Source organism: Lissotriton vulgaris, chromosome 3_1, assembly GCF_964263255.1.
Source record: "Lissotriton vulgaris chromosome 3_1, aLisVul1.2, whole genome shotgun sequence".
In the NCBI taxonomy this organism is placed as follows: domain Eukaryota; kingdom Metazoa; phylum Chordata; class Amphibia; order Caudata; family Salamandridae; genus Lissotriton; species Lissotriton vulgaris.
Window position 1 is genome coordinate 2115141500 of NC_141689.1, and position 21104 is coordinate 2115162603.

Here is a 21104-nt window from a genome sequence, read left to right on the forward strand (position 1 = left end):
ACTATAACATCCCTGTAACCTTTAGTTTTGTCAGTGAATTTCTATGTTTAAAAAAATATATAAAGTAATATTGAATTAACATTCATTAATCCAACCGCCGGCGTGCGAGGCCTTTGGCTGTGCGTGGCACGGGGTGGCGGCAGGACCTGGCCTGAGGCCAACCCCCTGCATGCAGCTAACCCCTGGTTGCACACAAACTATGGACGTGCGCAGCAGTAGTTTGGTGTGCGAGTGGGTGGTTTTGGTTTGGTCTGCGGATCCTTGCAGAGTTGCGCTTGGAGTAGCACTGAATGTTGCGCTACACCCGGAGAGCCCGGAGGTGCAGCGAGGGGGGGCAGAGTCCGTAGATGCAGTTTTCGAGTCCAGCGCTGCAAGGCGAAATCGCTGGTTCACGAACGGCAGCCCCACCTGGGAGATCGTCGCGGCTCTGGAGACGGTCCTAGAGCGATGGGTGCCGCATTTGCACACCAGGAGCCCCGTGAGTGGCAAACGACATCAACATCACTGAGCGGACTGGGAGAAGCCTAGGAGAAGCTGGGGCCTGATAGTGGACGCGGGCCGGGGCCTGATAGTGGACGCGGGCCTGGAGCATTACCCAGCCATCTTGTTTGGCTGTGACGCACTGTCGCGGACCGGGGATCGCAGGTGAGAGAAAGGAGGAGTGGGCCTGGGCAGCCGCCGGAACTTTGCACCTGCGACGATGAGGCCGCACCCTTGCTACAGTGGCAGCGGGGAGTGGGTGTGTGCATAGGGACATGGCCTACCCAGCACACGACCTGAGGGGCGGGCTAGGCCCAGCTATTGGCCTTACCAGGCGTACCACGAGTCAGGCCTCACACAAGGAGGCAGCATAGACTTGACTGCAGACCATGGTGGGCACATGATGGCCTGACGCTTGGCCGTAAGCAACAGATTGGCCTGTACACAGCTGTGGGGGTGCTGGGTCGCAGACTGGAACTCCCCGGCACACGGTCTAGACCTGCGAAGACCCAGCACACATCAGGGGGCAATACGCTTGAGTCTCGAGCATGGCTGCTGCTAGAGGCGGTCACCGAGGGTGAGACCCGGTGCCTTGCGGAGGCGGCCTGGCTAGGTCCGGGTGCTGCTTGTGGGTGTGCCGTGCGGTCCCCTGCTTGACCCCCTGCGCAGCACACCACTCCGAGATGATCAACGTCCTCCCCCCTTAAGTCGGGCACCCGTGATGGACTAGCCCGGGTCACTGGACGAAAGTTGGCAGCATGCAGCATTTACATGCCAGGTGGGGGCAGCGAGGAGACCCTGGACTGCGACGGGGGTAACCCCGGAGGTGGAGGTTATATGGGGCGCTACAGCTTCCAGCAGGTTGATATACCTGTGCAGCACACAGTCAGAGCTTTGAGGTCAGACGGTGTGTCCTTACTCAGCCGCGGAGCCGTCGGCCACGGCAAAGACTCTAAACCCATAAGGGAGACCACAGATGGAAGTATCTGAATGAGACAGGCTAGGCTCTCTGCCAACCCTGTCCCACTGCCCCTCGTAGTGCTGTGGCTTCCACTGACTAGGCTGGACCTCTGGGTACCTCGAAAGGACGAGCACAGGGGGCGAACCAGGAGACAGAGAGGCCTTTTTGTGCACACCTGGACTGTCCTTTGGGTGCACTGGAGAGTTCGACGGCTTTGACTCACGCGCTAACTAACACAACTAGACATAGGCAATGACCTCCACCCGGGAAAAGAAGGACAAGACACTGAAGGAGCTCTTTGCGTGTCCCCAGGGGGAACTGCCATGGACCACCCGCCCCGGGTGACTCCTCCACGTCTCAGACGGAGGGCGCAAAGGAGGAACCGGTGACGTGGGCCTTCCTTGAATCACTGTTCATGATGCTTCATGAGGACCTACAAACGGTCAAGCAGGACCTCCCCTCTGAAACTAAGGACATCCAAAGAGATACGGACGATATTGGCGAGCGGGTAGCCTCTCTAGAAGACAAGGGCGATAACAGGAACACGGAATTGTCGTCCCTACAGCAGGACGTCATCCGCATTCATGAGCAACAGGTGGATCTACAAACACACCTTAAGTGCTTAGAGAACCGTCCTTGCAGGCACAAAATCAGGATCAGAGGGGTGCGAGCCAATGAAGAAGCCGGCGACGTATTCAACTACGCAAGGGAGCTCATTAATCACATCCTGGGCAACCCACCTAACACAGCCCTTAAAATAGACAGAATGCACAGGGTGGCCTCCCCCAGTCCGATAAAGCTCCGCCTTCTGACATCCTGGTCTCTGTCCAGGACTTCCGCACAAAAGAGGACATACTCCGCAAGGCTGGATCCATGCACGTGATCACCTTCCGAGACCAGACCCCAATGTTGCATCAGGACCTTGCTGCGCTCACCCTGCAAAAACGCAAGGTCTTTCGCCCCATCACGGCTCACCTACGCCAACGTGACATCTTATGTTCGTGGGGACACCCGTTCCATCTTATTTTTGGCAAACTGTATGAGCTCTGCTTACTCACAGAAGCCAGCCAACTGCTGGGTGTCGACATTTCCGAGGAAGAGGATGGAGGCTGCAGCCCTGGCCCAGGCACAGGAGATGTGCAGCCGAAATGGCGACAGCAGAACGCCTGCGCCGCACCAAATGCCCAGACACAGCAGAGATCACAAAAGGGTAGCAGGTGGTGTTGGAGGTCCTCCCCGAAGCCTTGGCAAAGACGCAAACCTCGTGAACACCGCAGGGGTCATCTGTTGTCTTTCTTACATCTGAGGTGGGTGGTGGGGGGGGGGGGCAGGGGAGATGCACTTGACCACATTACGGACCCATGAAGACTCCCTGCCGATCGTCCTTGGATGACGGATTGAACTTTAAACACTTAACCTTTTCCCTCAAGTTTGTTAGGTATGTTAATGCAGGGTTTTATGTTATTTGGGTCCCCCGTCCACTGCTCCCCGGCCCATTTTGATCTGGGGTTAATATATGGGCTACCCTCCACATGTACACATTAGCTCACACGGGTGTGCCTAGCTCTTGGCCTCACACAGCATGCTATGCTCCCAGACTCCTAGATGCCTCTTAACACTCTCAAAGTCCTCAAGCTTAATGTGAGAGGACTTAATAACCCCATCAAGCGCAGGGAGATCCTTTCATTTCTGGAGAGCATTGGGGCAGACCTGTGTCTCCTGCAGGAGACGCACCTGCTTTCAAAAGATTGCCACGAACTTTAGTTTTGCAAGTTTCTCACCCAATTCTTCTTGTCTGGCCCTTCCAAGACAGCAGGGGTCGCGATACTCTTGCCCAAAATCTTGTACCTTTTTTCAGACACTTCCTCTATGGCCATCTGACGGCTGGCTTAATCGGGTGCAGTCGGAGCTTTCCTTTTTTATCTGGCATGGGGCAGATACGGCACAGTCAGTTATTTCAAGACCGGGCGGTAGCGGGTACATCTCTGAGGAATATTCCCTTCCTCAAGCGGCCGCATAGACCCCCAACCTCTGATTCTCACATTACACGTACCACACTAACAACATGGGAACAGACCAACAGGAGACACGGGTTGACAACCTTTCCCTCCCCTCTCACCCCACTTATTGACAACCCAGACTTAGCCCAGGGATGGGTGAGACTTCCTTCACACATTGGCGGGCCACAGAATGCCGAGCACTGGGTCATTTCTTTGAAATGCAGGGGGTGATCCCTTTTCCTCAGGTCATGTCTGACTATGGACTTCCTGAGTCCGAACGGCTCCATTATCTGCAGCTCCGACACTCTGCGCTTCACCCTGATAATAGGTCCCACGTGCAGATACACCTTACCCCATATGAGCGATGGGTAATCACACAAGCATCTGATAGAAAACTGATCTCAGACCTTTACAAGATGCTATTTGCCCAATACTAACACACCTACAACACCAACTGTTCAAGGTGGGAGAGGGATCTGGGACGCATACTTAGCAGTAAAGAATGGGAGGGTGTATACTACAGGGCTCGGCACACAGTAAGAAATATGGGTCTCACAGAAACATTAACCAAATTAGTCACCTACTGGTATTACACCCCAGAACGCTTCCATCGCGCTGACACCACTCAAAGCGGGGATTGTTGGAGGGCTTGTTGGAAAACTGGAATGTTGGTCCACCTCCTGTGGGAATGCGAACACCTGCAATAGTACTAGTCCCAGATTCTGGACGAAATAGATAAGCATCTAGACACGGAGCTCCCCAGATTCCCTGCCTACACCCTCTTGGGAGTACCGAACTCCCTAACATACCCGCTCAAGTCGAAAAGATGCCGTTGGATAGTGATTGCGCTGGGTATGGCCACTCCAAATATTCTTCTTCACTGGAAGACCTCCTGGATTCCTACTCACACAGGCTGGCTCCAGCGCCTTTGGCATATACTGGGGTTGGGTAAAATATCCCTTACACTAGCTGGGAAGGGTTCAACATTTTGAGAGCTCTGGCAACCACTCTTGGCCATGCTAATTCAGGAGTTTCGGGAACGCACCTGCCCGGGATATCTACGCCTCCTGTGCCTCCCCACACCTGGCACTAAGTCAAGTCAAGTCAAGTCAGATAATTTATATAGCGCGCTACATACCCAGAGGCAAGGCGCTTGGAGAAGGGTGGGGAATTACTGGTCGAATATCCAAGTTTTAAGTTGCTTTCTGAATGCTAGGTGGTTCTGAGTGAGGCGAAGGTGAGTGGGAAGTGAGTTTCCAGGTTTTAGCTGCCAGGTAGGAGAAGGATCTTCCTCCCATGGTGGTTTTGTTGATGCGAGGTAAAGCAGCAAGGGCTTGGTTGGAGGAGCGTAGCTGGCGGGAGGGGGTGTAGAAGGAAAGTCGTGTGTTGAGGCATTCGGGTCCAAGTTCGTAGAGTGCTTTGTGTGCGTGGGTTAGGAGGCGGAATGTTATCCTCTTATTAACGGGGAGCCAGTGGAGGTTTTTCAGGTGACTAGAAATGTGGTCTTTACGCGGGATGTCTAGTATGAGTCTGGCTGATGCGTTCTGGATGCGTTGGAGTTTATTCTGAAGTTTTGCAGTGGTACCGGCGTAAAGGGTGTTTCCGTAGTCCAGGCGGCTCGTGACCAGTGCGTGGGTGACTGTTTTTCTAGTTTCTGTGGGAATCCAGCGAAATGTTTTTTGAGCATGCGAAAAATGTTGAAGCAAGATGATGAGACGGCGTTGACTTGTCTGTTCATCGAGAGTGAGGAGTCCAGGATGACGCCCAGGTTCCTTGCGTGGTCCGTCGAGATGGGTGCCTTTCCAAGGGCCTCTGGCCACCAAGAGTCATCCCAGGCGGAGGGGGAGGTACCTAAGATAAGTGGGTGAATAAGGGAGGCGGGGGGAGTTGTTATCTTCCGTTATCCTTTAGTTTTAGGTTTTAATTTGCTCAAATGCCAAGCCATATGCCAGGGCTCTACTTAGCCCGTGATATGCTGCTTTGCCTGCTGCGCTTTGATATTTTCACTGTCTACCCAATAAAAAGAGTTAAGCCATAAAACATAACCACATACCAATAACCACTTATCCATCAGCCCATACCCGTTTGCTTATATCTCACCCCTTTACCTTTACATCCTTATCCCATCACAACCATACACTTACCTCTAACCCGTAAACTCTTACCCTTCTATTTAACCCCTCAACCATAGTTACTGAAAATGTATCCATTTTACAGTTAATCCATTGGTAAACTGGCAAACAATGTGATCGTTTAAGATACAGTTGTAATCCATAAGGAAATAACATTACATTGAGATGGATAGAAACAAATGCATGTTTCCCTTACAAGGAAATCCCACTCACCCCTAACCAGGAAAACCAGCGTATCTAACAAGAACTAAGACACGTACCCTTCCTCCCACTTTAAAATATTGTAGCGCGGCAAAGTATGGCTGAAAAAATCCAAAAGCAGTTTGCGAACTCCCACAGATACATTCACCTGTAGTACACGCTGAATGCATATAAATTATTTCTGTATCACCCCTCCCATCAGTCTGCATTCAACTTTATTTATATCTCTTGTTTTCATTTTGTTTTTCTAACCATATCAATGCTCCTTGTACGTTCCACAGTGACCTTTCAAAACTAAGCTTCCTCTTACCTTTAACTGTTGTTATTGTGAGAAAACAGTAGGCGTTTTGGTAACTTTGTAGGTGTCTAGATGTGGTTTCTTCTGTTTTCTTTACCCATGCAAGTCCAAGCTTGTAAAACTGGGTGCAGGTCAAATATAATGTTTAAATGTACACAATCTAAAAATTGTCTATTCATGAAAGCAATTTGGGTAAATAATAGTATATTTCGTACTTATTGTATTGTAGATAATCCAACAGTTGGAGAAAGTGAACAAAAAGCATCAAGATACAATCATAAGATGTATAAAAGGTCGCAAGGAAGAAATCAGACAGGCACTAGTGGAAAGAATAACTGCAATGTCCTCTGCACAGTTGCAAGATTTTGACTGGCAGTTAAAGGTAAGTGTGTCTGTGGAACATGGGAAATGTTTTTTTATTGTAATGCAGCAAAAATGTGTTCTATATTTTCTATTTATGGAGACAACCTTTAAAGTTTCACTCACTGTTCCATAACTTACATCAGCTATTGAAGGAGCAAGGTTTCAGTTTGGTATCTTGCATTTTAAAAAGGACACCCCTAATACAGACCTTTGACCCTCCCTGTCCTCCCTGCACTGTTTATTGGCGAGAAGCCACAGTCATCATAGACAACTAATTGGACATGACCGCCCAAATCAATGCAGTGGTCTAGACATGCTTTAACACTTTTTAAGTAGGCTGAACAACATTTTCAAGTGACTACCAGATAAAACCAGGAAAATGATCACCCAAGCCCTCATCACCAGCAGAGTTGACTATGGAATCCCCGTGTACACAGGATTACCATCCAGCTCACAAGAAGAATGCAGATCGTCCACAACGCAACAGCCAGACTAGTCCTCAGCCTCCAATGCCGAGACCACATCACACCACACCTTAGGGAACTCCACGGACTCCCAAAAGACAAGTGTGCATACTTCAAACTCCTCACCCACACCTACAAAGCTCTCCACAAAACGGGCCCTGCCTACTTGAACAGCCTGAAAACCAACCTTCTAGACATCTCTGATCTGCTGGTTTCATATACACAAAAGCAGAGCTGAGAGCCACTCATTCTCGCACTTGGCCCCTAAAGCCTGACACGACCTCCCACAGCACAATTGAAGAGGAAGATCTGGCTTTTCGAGTTTGCACCCCAGGCGGGCCTCCCACACTTGCAACAGAGCACCCCAATCACTCATTGGTGATTGGGGTGCTTTACAAAACACATAATATAACGCTTCGCAATCTGCTGTCCAAGACTTTTATTAAGGAGTTCAGGCTAATTGGGTATTTGTCTATATTCTTGGAAATTAAAAAAGCTCTTAGTTTTGCTCTGTTAAAAGCAGAGCTTTGACTTTTTCTAAATGAAGCACCTAATAGAGATACCAATTCTACTTCATGAACTTTCAGGTATTAATGTTTGTATCATCCATAGTCTTCACCTCCCAAGTAGTCACAGCACATTTTTCAAAGGTCTTGCCTTATGGGCAAAGTTCTTGAGTTTACCAACAATTTAATTTGCTGCAAAATACCAATAAAGTGTCATTGCTTAACCTGTAGTTTCCAATTTGAATATTTATCTTTATATGATTTATCAAACGGGCCCCAGGCAAACCTTAAGTACAGCATAACTCCTCAACAACAGGCATGTGTCTATGGCCCATAATTGTTTGGAATCCTCTACCACCAGAAAGGAGGGAATACTAAATCAGAGGGACAGGACTAAAGGAGATCAGGGCTCAGGGTAATTACCAAAGAAGCAGTTAGAACAAGAAGTCCTCGCAGGTCGGAAGGCGAGGACGTAGAACTGCTACATCTACAAAGTTCAAACATACCAAGGGAAAATTAATTAAACAAAATATTGGTACTTCCAAACTATATTTCAAGAGGTAACTTTGACACCTTAAACAGAGGTACAATCATAAAACTGGTTAAGGAAGTACGGGTAATAGCCAATATTAATTCTTCCAACTTACTATCGATTGAATTTAAACCACATCCATCCATGGATAAGAGAGGTAACTGTAACAACTTGGTCTTCACCGGAAATTGCAGAGCATATAATGACTCAACAACAAAGGTTTAAGTCTTGGGGCATTGAACTACAAAGGATAGAGGCCCCATGCTACCCAGGTCCGCTTCTCCCCAAAAAGAAAAGTGAGGGATCTCTACTGAGAGGTGCCATAGGAGCAGTAATAAAGCACAAATCCTTCGGACCTTAATAATTACCAGGCCTCTGGCAACAGCCCAACTTGAAAGGAGTATAGATGAATTTAACACAATCAAACAAGTGATTACAGACAATAGGATGGGGGGGTCAAGAACTTCGTCTTTACTCGCAATCCTGACGAATCAAAGTACCACAAGAAAATCAAAAAGTTACCAACATTTGCTCTTGGAATACCCAACATCTAGAAAATCTTATAGGAAACCCCGGTGCAGTGGAATTCCTGCAAGCACACAATATCATCTTAGCCCAAGAAACGTGGAGCACAACTCCGAACAATATCATAGGCTTTGCCGGCCGTCATGAGCCAGCAATAAAGTCAGCAAAATTTGGACACCCAAAGGGTGGTTTGTCCTCTTATTGAATTGGGTTCTTGTATCCAAACGAACAGCACAAAAGCAATGGGTCTGTAACAACATTAATACTACTTAATGTTTACATCCATCCAAGTGAGGAGACAAAAGACGAGCACATGAATATGTTGTTAGCAATAATAAAATCACTACAGCGCTGTATTGCCAGGTACTGTTCATTATTTCCGGTGACTTTAATACTAACTTATGTATTTCCCCAGGGAATATGATAAAAAGGGAAACCACTTCAGACGACAACTTGAATCATTAGGACTGATTCACCTCAATGGAAATGCAAAAGAAGATTCACCGGCGGCAATAACCTTTTTAAGTGGGTCTAAAAGCTCAACCATCGATCATACCTTAGTGAGTGAATCTGTAGCATGCCAAACACGAAAAGTTCTAATTGTACCATGCATAGAGAGCGATCATATGCCACAATTATTGCAATTGGAACAATTCACAGCCAGGCTGACAGCAGCAAAAAATCTTTTCTCCACGACACCAGCCTACAATTTAAAAAGACTGGAATGTCGTGGAATAGGGATTGAATAGGTGATGGCAGAAGTGTACTGCCAAACGGGTACTAGTGAAGAAACTTAAGTGGAATCCGCAAGTCCAGATCCACCGCAAATCAAAGGGGGTGAAAGAGTAAGAGCCTGGGACACCCTAACAGGATCCTTAATGGAATGCTTTTCGGATAACAAGAGTCAACATTCAGCTAGGCACCAGAGGAAGCACACACAGACAAGCAGTCACCATCCCTGGTACAACCATGGACTTCGCAAGCAAAAAAGCCTAATAGTGCGCAGAATAAGAGCAATCTCAAACCAGTTAAAAACAGGGGCAAAACCTGACAGAAGCGTGCTTAAAAATATAAGAACACAGTATAAGAAACTGTTGAGTAGCTACATCTAGTTATCAGGTCACAATAATGACAAACTCCTGTTGGCTAGTAAACAACTGAATGGAAAACACTTCTGGTCCCAGATAAATTCACTGACACTTGGAAAAAACAGACATCAAAATGCAGGGATAAACGAGGAAGCATGTTCAGCTCACATAATGAGTTTGTACAAAGAACCAAAGTTTAAATTAACCCCAGGTAGTCCATCATCAAAAAAGGACAGTAGGAGGCACATAGAACAAAATACACAGAGTCTCCCTGGGGGCATAAATGTGAATAACAAACCAATCTCCCCGAAATGTAAAAGCTCCGACAAATTAACAGAAGTAAGCAAACTAATAAAATTAATCAAAAAGCTAAACTCGAAGGACGCACCAGGACCAAATGGCATCCCAAATGCCCTTTACAAGGGAGAAGCTTCATATTGGGCCCATTATTTTTGCCCACTCTTTAATGAATTGTTTGAAACAAACGGAATCCCTGAATCCTGGAGGGGGGAAGTATCATCCAGCCAATTTTTAATGGGGGAAATTCATCAATGCCGACCAACTACAGATTAATTGCTTTAATTGATGTTGAAGCAAAGTTATACGCAAGTTGCTTACTAATCCAACTTAAAAAATGGTCCGATAAAAACAACTGCATCCCAAGATCTCAAACAGGGTTTCGGGTGGGAGCAGGAACTTTAACAAACCTAATGGCATTAACATTGTTAGCCGAAAAAGCTAAATTTAAGAACATCTGCCTGTTCGCCTGTTTTGTGGACCTTAAGCAAGCTTTCGACAGTGTGCCCCGTGAAAGTCTATGGGAAAAACAGGCTAGCTGGAGCATCCCCATAAATCTGTTAAAGGCCATCACAGAATTATATTCACGTACATGGAGCCGGGTAAAGTTAGGAGATGGCCGGTGGGTAACAAAGAAAATAAACACCCAAAATGGTCTGAAACGGGGGTGCGTGCTAGCTCCCACTCTTTTTAACCTGTACATATCTGATCTTGAAGATGCCCTTGTGGAAATCAATAGTAACCCCCCATCGATAGTTAATGAGGAAATTAGGTGCCTTCAGTACGTTGACGATTTAGTATTCCTAAGTCAAACGCAAATTGGCTTACAAAGAGGAATGAGTGCCTTAGCCAAATATTTGACAGCACAAGGGCTAGAATTGAATTTATCAAAAACAAAGGTCTTACGGCTAGTAGATGCCAAAAACAAAAACAAGAAATATACATGACATATAGAGGGGAAAAAAGTTGAAACAGTTGCTTCCTACAAATATCTTGGATTTATGGTAGAACGAAAATTAACCCATAAATTACAGCTCATTTCAATTAAGGTAAAATCTCAAAACCTGATATATGGCTTCAATGTATTAAAAAAGAAATTAAGCTCTCCATCATATGGCAACCTATTAACAGTTATGCAGGCACAGTTAATGCCAGCAGTAACCTATGGCACCGAAATAATGAAAGGATGTTAAATCCTGGCCTTGAACAAAATACAAACATAAGTATATAAAAAAGTCTTCCATATCCAGCAAAGCGCATCGCCTGCTCAGGTGCGGCTAGAGTTTGGCTTATTAAACCAGGAATTTTGCAGCAAAGGAGCATTCATAAAACTGTGCTGGAGGTTGCATGCTTCTGCAATCGGAACCATAGATCACCTATGCTGAAAAGAAATAGAAAGACAAAAAGAAAAGAAAATGCAAGGATCCTGGGGTAGTTACTTAAACCAGGTGATAAAGGACCTCTCTGCCCTAGATATTTGGAAGCTTAGCATAGGAAAAAAAGCATTCAACAAACTAATCAACATCACAATCAAATGTTTGTCTCACTCAATGGATGAAAACATCCTTCTGCAAAGACGGCATGCCTGGACGGTTATTAATTCATATTGGGAAAGGCAGCCTCAGGAATATTTATCAGCCTATTTCTCACTTACTCTAAAACATCAATTTATGAGGTTGCGTCTGGGCATGTGGGAAACAAAAGACTTACTCCCAGCATGCAAGGATAACAGGGAAAATCGAGACTGCAGACTATGCGGATATAAAGACGAATCTATTCAACACATTTTTTTTGTGTATGCCCTATGATACTAAATGAATGGAAGGCACTATTGAAATCACTACTGAATAGTTTGAATATACGCTCATGCAGAGAAGCTGTAACCACCTGGTTCAGCGGGACCTCAATCTCATTAGTATGTAGAGAGGTGAGACTTTTAAATGTGTATTTAAAGGAAATCGGTTGAAACTCTATAGAGAGCAAAAAAGATTCTCTATACAAAACTAACGGTCAACCAGAAAAATTAAGAAGATTTAAAGGCTGTTTTTAATAATAATGATGTTAGAAAGACATAATTTTTTTAAACTGTTGTTTAAAAATGACATTTTAAATATTTGGTGTATAAAAGTATCTTATAGATTAATTTTGTAATATTCTACAAACGATTTTATGTGTTTATATGTAGTAGTACTATTTAAAAATTGTTATTTGGTGTAATGGTTTTTGTTTTTAAAAAATCAATCACCCAAAACAAAAAAATCTTGAAATCTTGAAAACAGGCATGTTTCAAATAATGCTGTAGCTCATCAACTAATTACAGCAGTTGTCAGTCATTAATATCTTAAGTGTTAATTACACCCTTCCTGAAATCTGCGGTTTTAAATGTCCAAAAAATTATAATTGTAAATCCTTGAATGAGTCTGGGCCGCTGTGAAGTCTCTGGGATCATTCTGTTCTATAATTTTGTAGTAATTCTTTGCTATTACAATCAAGCACCTGTCATGTGCAAAGTAGTGTTGACCCTCCCTAAAAGGACCAGTCCAGCCTGCACTAGTCGTTCACACTTATTCAAGAATTCCTATCCATCACTTTTTTCTGCTTTTATGAGTTTCCTAAACTGACTGGGGTATACCCAGACTAAAGACCGTTCGCTTATTGTGCCTTAGGACTCAAGTAGTCTATTCACATCAGGGAGCTATTTGTGATCTTCGGGTAGTTTTGTTTCTCTACAGCTCTGCATGTGATTTCTATGTTAGTCATATGTGTGAAATACAACAGTTAAAACAATAAATGATACAAAAAAGTGCATTGCTTAGACACATATTTTAGGGTTGACCGGAATAAACTGAACATACTGTGATGAATATTCCTTCTTGTATTCTTAATGAAAGCTAATGTATACCTGTATAGCTAGCCAATCTAGTCTTGACTCCCTCTCCAGAAGTTTATGGTAATTCGTTATTACAGTGTTTTAAAATTGATATACACAATTGTACTTTTTTTTAGCCTGCGGGACAGGGCAAAACTGTCTACATTTTCCATCTTGCATTTAACACCTTGGCTGCTAGGCGTTTTCCCCCTCCTGTGCTGTAAATCACTAAATCTCCTTTATTCATGACGAGCTCAGCTCGTCATCAGCACAGCTCAACTGTGCATCATGACGAGCTGAGCTCGTCATCAGCATCGAAAGGGTTAATAAAACTGTATCTGAAATACTGAAAAATCAACAAAGTTCATGAAGTCATTAAAGGAAGTAAAATATCATATGCAAACATAGACAATTTCTGCTCTAAAACATACATTTAAAAACTTTAATTTGACTGATGCAGCACATTTTTGCATGCTGGTTCTGCGAGGAGTAGAAAATAACAGCTAGGCCCTGTGCCCTCTCTTCAATAAAACAAAATCTGAAAGTGGCTCATTCATTGTATGGTGTCCTTTAGCACATGAAAGGCATAGAGAGCAAAAACAAATATCTTTTGACTCAAATTCCATAACCTTCAATAGGTTGATGCAATTCAAAGTCAAATTACAGAAACACAGCAGGTGATGTATATCTTCGGTATGTTCATTTCCTGTTCTTCAGAGGGAGAGGAAAAAAGACGAAATCTTCTGCATGTCACAGAGAGTGCTCACTCCAAGTTGTTAGTGGTATTGGGAGGATGAGTAGTAAGCCTGACATTTCCTACTTGTAACTTCAGTTTTGGATAAGGAAGTGTGTTCATCACTATATAACTACGTGTATCTGTTTGTCTAATCTTAAGAAATCAAAGCATTTGTTATTCTCATTGCTGTTTATTAATATTGCTGAGAGAAATACTATATGTATGTATATGTATATGTATATGTATATATATATATATATATATATATATATATGTATATATATATATATGTATATATATATGTATATGTATATATATCTTTATCTTGCCATCAAGGTCTGTGTTGTTAGCCGAGCTCCTTTGTATTTAATAAAGTCCCAGGCCTAAGAATTGATTGATAAATAGATGTTAGATTTTGTCTTTTTTTCCAAGTGCATTCTAGTCATTTTTCCTATTTCTTGTTTAATATGAGTAAGCACATTAAGCTTTATCCAATATTATTATGCTCATGCTGGCTTGTGACTAGCAAAATGCAAGCCTATTATCAAATCAAATCAATTTAGTCTTTATTCGATTTTGTGAAATCAGATAATCAAAGATAGGTAACAAAAGTTCAATAATACTTTACGGATAAAAATAGATAAAACACTAGTAGAAACCTCAAATTCAATCTGTGCACATCAATTCTAAAAAGAGATGTCACAATAAAAACTGCAAGGTCCATAAAGGTAATGTCCATTAGGTCAAACACTTACGCAAATAAACTGCATTCTTTAAGAAGGAACCAACTGCCATGCAAATAGAGGGTCCTCCTAGTTGTTAAAGAAAAATCAACGCAACTCTGCAACTGTTTAACATCTGCTTGTGTAGTTGTGCAAAAAACACAGTTGATGGACAGAATGCTGAACAATGTCTTACATTCACCCCAGTACAAAGATCTGGGCCTAAGTCCATCGTTTTTTTGCACTCCACACCACCCTAGGTCAGACAATTGCTATATGCAAATCAGCCTTGACCCTGTGCCTCATGGGAACAGTCAAGCCCGAACTACCAAGCCATGTCTTTCCTAGACCGGAATCAAGCATCCAAGGACAGGTTTCTGGCTATCAGCCTTCTTCAGGCTGGATAGCTTGACTCCAGTGATGTGGAGAGCCTGGGACTCACGTCTGAGCATACCCAGCCCACTCGGGGTGAAAATTGCAAAAAACACAGTTGATGGACAGAATTCAGAACAATGTCTGACATTCACCCCAGTACAAAGATCTGGGCCTAAGTCCATCGTTTTTTTGCACTCCACACCACCCTAGGTCAGACAAAGGCTATATGCAAATCAGCCTTGACCCTGTGCCTCATGGGAACAGTCCAGCCCGAACTACCAAGCCACGTCTTTCCTGGACCGGAATCAAGCATCCAAGGACCGGTTGGGCTGAAAATTGCAAAAAACACAGTTGATGGACAGAATGCAGAACAAAGTCTTACATTCACCCCAATACAAAGATCTGGGCCTAAATCCATCGTTTTTTTGCACTCCACACCACCCTAGGTCAGACAATGGCTATATACAAATGAGCCTTGACCCTGTGCCTCATGGGAACAGTCCAGCCCGAACTACCAAGCCATGTCTTTCCTAGACCGGAATCAAGCATCCAAGGACCGGTTTCTGGCTATCAGCCTTCTTCAGCCTGGATAGCTTGACTCCAGTGATGTGGAGAGCCTGGGACTCACGTCTGAGCATACCCAGCCCACTTAGGGTGAAAATTGCACAAAACTCAGTTGATGGACAGAATGCAGAACAATGTCTTACATTCACCCCAGTACAAAGATCTGGGCCTAAATCCATCGTTTTTTTGCACTCCACACCACCATAGGTCAGACAATGGCTATATGCAAATCAGCCTTGACCCTGTGGAGGACCAGGGAGGACCTGGCTTGGCAGTTCGGGCTGGACTGTTCCCATGGGGCACAGGGCCAAGACTGATTTTCATATGGCTGGGTTCAAACTGGAATGGCATGGTGAGCAAAAAACGATGGATTTAGGCCCAGATCTCTGTACTGGGGTGAATGTATGACATTGTTCTGCATTCTGTCCATCACCTGTTGTTTTTTGCATTTGTCACCCTGAGTGAGACGGATATGCTCAGACGTGAGTCCCGTACTCTCCATGCCACTGGAATCAAGCTATCCAGGCTGATGAGGGCTGAAATCCCGAAACCGGGAGGACCTGGCTTGGCAGTTCTGGCTGGACTGTTCCCATGGGGCACATGGTCAAGACTGATTTGCATATGGCTGGGTTCAAACTGGAACGGCATGGTGAGCAAAAAAACGAAGGATTTAGGCCCAGATCTCTGTACTGGGGTGAATGTATGACTTGTTCTGCATTCTGTCCATCACCTGTTGTTTTTTGCGTAGTAGTGGAAGCAAAAAACGTTTGGTGAGAGGGGCATATAGAACTTACTAAAAAATAGAAAGTTTCATTGGGTCTGTGGTGAGGACTCTTCGCAGGGGCAAATTACTATATCTGTAGAGAAAAGTTGTCCCTAGGGAAAGCACAAAAGCTGTCTGATATAGCCTGTTCTGAAGAGTGTTAGTAGCATCTGCTCCCATATGTTCTGTTCAACAGTTAAATAGGGGGCTAACGCTTCAGTAGTTTGAAAGAGACAGTAATTTCCAACTATTGGTTTCATTAGCCCCTCCTGCTGAGCCATTGTATGGTATAGAAAGCTTTCTTTAATCCACCATTTGACCTTCGCTGTAATACTTAATGCGTTTTCAAAAATATACAGCCTACCTATAGCAAGGGTTGTCTACATGATGTACCTGAGCCAGGGGATTTTAGGACAGTAATGGCACGCAAGGCAATCCGATATAATTGCACAGTTTGCATCAGCCTCATCATTTGATCAAATACAGCACCATAGTAATAATTTGGCAAGATTTACATGTTCCTCCACTTATTCCAGGCCGAGCTCCTGGTGGGCAATAAGTTGAGGGAGGAACACCCACTCTCCTCCTTCAGACTCTGTTCTCTTCCGCTTGTACCCTGCTGGTTTCCCTGTAACCCCACAGCCCTAAACCATAAGTCAAAGAAGAGAGACACTTCCTTCTATACATTGCCAAAATTGGAGTAATTGATTTGGCCCCCAGGGCAGTGGCTAATGAAAAGATTGAACTAATAGCTCACAGTTGGCGATTTATTATGCTTGCAACACATGGGGTCCAGGAGTGTGCCTCATCAGACAACAGTCCCAGATAACAAAACTGTCTCACTCTCTCAATTAGTTTACCTCCTGTGCATATTTTGCGTCTTTTTGTGGCCATATACCATTATAAAGGATATGGAGAAGTTGGTCCTCAGGTCTAGTTTATCCATGAAGCTAACAAAGCTCAGTATCAGTAACTTGAGGCCTATTGTAGTTCTATCTAACAGCCCAGTGTTGTCCGCATAGAAAGGTGCCAACATGGGCGTATTGCTAACTACGGGCACATCAACCCCACATTCACAAAAACTGATTCATGGTCGTTTATGTATGGAAAGAATAGAATTGGGGCAAGGACGCACCCCTGGCACACTCCTTGGTTGACCAAGAAGTTGGGGAAGCTCTCCCCATTTTTGCCATACTTACAGATGCCTTTAAGTCCAGTGGAGATGGCGCAATAAAGCGACAAGGCCTGCCTCCAAGCCCCTAGAAGTTAATATGCCCCACAATTTGGATAGATTAACGCAATCAAATGCGCTTGATAGGTCCATGAACGCCAGCTGGAAGGAGCTGCCCTTGGCATCCTAATACAGAGAAACTAATGGATGGAGACTTAAGCACTGTTCACAGTTATCAAGGCCTTTCCTAAAGCCAGCCTAGACCCAGGAAATGGTGTTTCTCGCTGAGTTACACTCTTAACAGGTGATCCAGTATCGTACAGCCAATTATATTTGTGTCAGAATCAAGGATAGAAAGGGGTCTGTAGCACTTGGGATCATGCATATTTCCTTTCTTGAAGACTGGGACAATAATAGATTTGCGCTAGGATGAGGGACACCAGCCTTGCACACTGATTTAAAAACCTTCACAAGCATACGTGCGGGTCCCGAATGTGCTCTAGATACCTGCCTTACCTGTGGCTTTTCTCCTCAACCATTCCCCCCCCCCCACGTTTAAATCGTAACGATACGATCACTAACATCAGGGCGGGTCTGATAAATGCCAGGTCGGCGGTGAAGCACACAGCTGAGATTTTTGAGCTTTTGGTGGACGGTCAGTTGGAGTTGCTGTTCCTCACGGAAACGTGGATGACCAGCTCCTCTGCTCCTGCTGTGGAATTGGCTGTCCCCAGGGGGTTCAAGATCGCCAGAGTTGACCGTCCCCTAGGAAGAGGAGGCGGACTTGCAGTTGTTTTTAAGGAAGGGTGGAGTCTTACCTCGGAGCCCCCGGTTGAGGGTGCAGGAGGTGAGGTCTTTCACTTCTCTATTGTGACTTCCCCCCATTTTACCCTGGGCGGTTCTTTAATTTACAGACCTCCAGGCCAGGCCACTCACTTCTTGGACTCCTTGGAAGAATACATTGTGCCGCGAGTCCTGGGTTTTCCTAAGTTTCTTTTGGTCGGCGACCTTAATATTCATATGGATACCCCTGACTCTCCTGACGCTCGCAGGCTAGGTGAAATCCTTGAGCTCGCCCAGCTAAAGCAATGGGTGTCCGCCCCGACGCATTCGGGCGGCCATCTGCTTGATCTGGTGTGTTCCAATTTCCCTATGCAATCTGTGGCCATTGAAAAAACAACCTGGTCCGACCATTCACTGGTTCGATTTATGTGGGAGATGGAAGAGCTTAGTCCTCCACCTCTTTCCTGTTATTCCCAAAAAATTAATCTATCTCTGTTTAGACAGGTATTGGAAAAAACCTGTCCAAACTCGGGGATAATTATGGACGATGTGGTTGACGGGTTTAATGAGTGGATACGGCAGGCGGCTGCTGCATCCACTAAGCAAACTTCGCTAGCCAGAGCTAGACGCGCTCCCTCTCAACCCTGGTTTTCCCCTGACCTGAGGGAAATGAAACTGGGGTGCAAAAAACTCGAACGCGTGTGGAGATGTGCATATAGCCCTGAGGCCAAATCTGCCTTACGATTTGCCCAAAAAGATTACTATGCTGCAATCAAGGTGGCTAAAGGGAACTATTATGCGGGTCGAATTGCCAAGGCAGATAACAATGGCAGGGAGATCTTTGCCATTGTTAAAAGCTTTGTTGCACCTGTCGCTGAGGCTGCTTCTCTCGTACCCTCGGCGCACTGGTGTGAAGAGCTGTCAACCTTTTTTTCTACCAAAATAGCAAGGATCCAGCAGGACCTGCTAGCTGCTCTCCCCAGCGACAGCTCCGCAATCGCCCCACTACCTTCCTATTGCCCATATTCGGGTCAGCAACTCACTAATTTCGCGCAGATTGAGGAAGATGTGGTCCTGCCCCTCCTTCAGTCCCTAAAATCTGGCTCTCCATCTGACCCATGTCCGGCCCGGGTGCTGTCGGAGGTGGCAGATTTGGTCTGTGATGAGACCACGCAGATAGTGAATCTCTCCCTGGCTTCGGGCGTTGTTCCTTCTGTTTGGAAACGGGCCAAACTTCTGCCGCTCCTAAAGAAGCCCGGACTGGATGTGGCGACTCCGGGGAATTATCGCCCGATTTCCTTGCTACCGGCACTTACCAAAATTTGTGAAAAGGTAGTATTCCAACAACTGGAGAGCTTTGTGGAAACCTCTAAAGCTCTCCATCCCGCTCAATCGGGCTTCAGGGCTGCTTACAGCACCGAGACGGCCTTGGTGGAAATGACTGAGGCTATTCGGGACTGTTTAGACGGGGGTGGCAGAGCGGTCCTAATTTTATTGGACCTCTCTGCTGCCTTCGATACTGTCCCTCATGACCTCCTCCTCTGCCGACTGTCGGCTATAGGCATTGGGGGTGTAGTCCTGGACTGGCTGTCCTCTTTTCTATCTAACAGGACCCAGCAGGTCTGGCTGCCTCCCCATGCCTCGCAGCCTAAACCTCTGTGCACAGGTGTCCCGCAGGGGTCAACTCTTAGCCCCTTACTGTTCAATATTTATATCACTCCCTTGGTTTATCTAGCGGAACAGTTTGGGGCTAAGATCATAGGGTATGCAGACGATACCCAATTGCTGTTTACCTGGCCCGATGCCGATCTGGATACATCCACGGTCCACCTGTGTCTGTCCTCTGTTTTTCGCTGGTTAACGGAGGCCCAGCTGAAGTGCAACGAGGACAAGTCAGAGGTGCTCTTTTATGGTACCTTCCCCCCTTCGTTCAGGAGCTCACTGTGGCCGTCTAACACTCCTGGCCCTAGTGAGATGGGGAGACCTGCCAAAAATCTTGGCATTTGGTTTGCGGAGGACCTGAAATTTGAGCATCACGTTAAGAAGCTGACAGGCACCTGCTTTGCCACCTTGAGAATGCTACGCAAATTCTTCCCCCTACTTCCTAGGGAGGCGAGGGAGTCGGTTGCTAGGGCGCTCATCTTGGCTAGGATGGACTATGCCAATGCACTGTTTAGTGGCATACCCGCCTACTTAGTGCAGCGTCTGCAAATTATTCAGAATGCTGCCGTCCGTCTACTTTTTAACATACCTAGATGGAAGAGCGTTCGCGTGGAGATGCGCACGCTTCATTGGCTCCCGGTCAAGCAGCGCATTATGTTTAAATCTTTGGTGCTGGCTTTCCGGGCAACCCATGATCAAGGCCCCAGCTACTTGAGAAAGAGATTTGTCAGATATGTTCCTACACGTACCCTGAGATCCTCTACTCTATTTAAATTGACTCTTCCACGTTTTAATCGGTTCAGACTTGGTGGTCAGTCGATTTCTGTGATTGTGGCCCGGGCCTGGAACGCTCTCCCTTTCCATCTGCGTTCCATGCCAACAGTGGCTGCATTCAAAAAACATCTGAAAACCCACCTCTTTAAGAGTACAAGCTGACATGCTTTTTTCACTCCCTAAAGTCTTGATGTCTGTTTCTTTTTCCCTCGTTTCGCGCCAGGATACTCCCCAGTAATTGAGCGCGTTATAAAATGGTTTAAAGTAAAGTAAAGTAAAGTTATAAAATGGTTTAAAGTAAAGCAGTGACCAGCCACTGGGTTAGCCTTAAATCTGTCCGTAGGCACCCATCCAGACCAGGAGCTCTTTTTTTGGGGGTGTTTTGCATAGCCTTGGAGAAGTACTCAACAGTAAAGTTAACACACTTGAGGTCCATATGAGAGAACCTTTGACACAATTTGAAAGTTTTGTAAGACCATATTTTGTCAGGTTAAATTATGCAGTCTAAACGAGTTGACTTCAAAGTGAATTTTTATGAAAGACAAGGTAGTAATTATTTTTAATCTTCATTCCCAAATAACTCTGCAGTGACCGAAAATAGTCATCAGTAATCTTTACATATATTTTATATAAAAGAAAAAGGATATGTTGGTTTAGTAATAAAATAGCTATCTATCCCCATTTATCCACATATGACTCTCTTTAGTTAATTGTTCAGCCTCTGCTTTGGATCTATAAGTTCCTTCTGTATGTCCCATTGAAATGCATAGATGGCACACAAACCTTGATAATTAGACTAGTCTATATTTCTGTATCATATTGTGCAATTAGAAATATT

General features: G+C 45.2%; 1 protein-coding gene across 2 annotated transcripts in view; it reads left to right on the forward strand.

Moving 5' to 3' along the window:
- The window catches only part of COMMD8 (COMM domain containing 8), a 178367-nt gene that overhangs the window by 138147 nt on the left and 19116 nt on the right, over nt 1-21104 (forward strand). For both annotated transcript variants that reach the window (XM_086962687.1, XM_086962686.1), the window contains exon 3: nt 6302-6454. In XM_086962687.1, coding sequence (XP_086818813.1) covers nt 6302-6454 — 153 coding nt within the window. The remainder of the gene's footprint in view (nt 1-6301; nt 6455-21104) is intronic.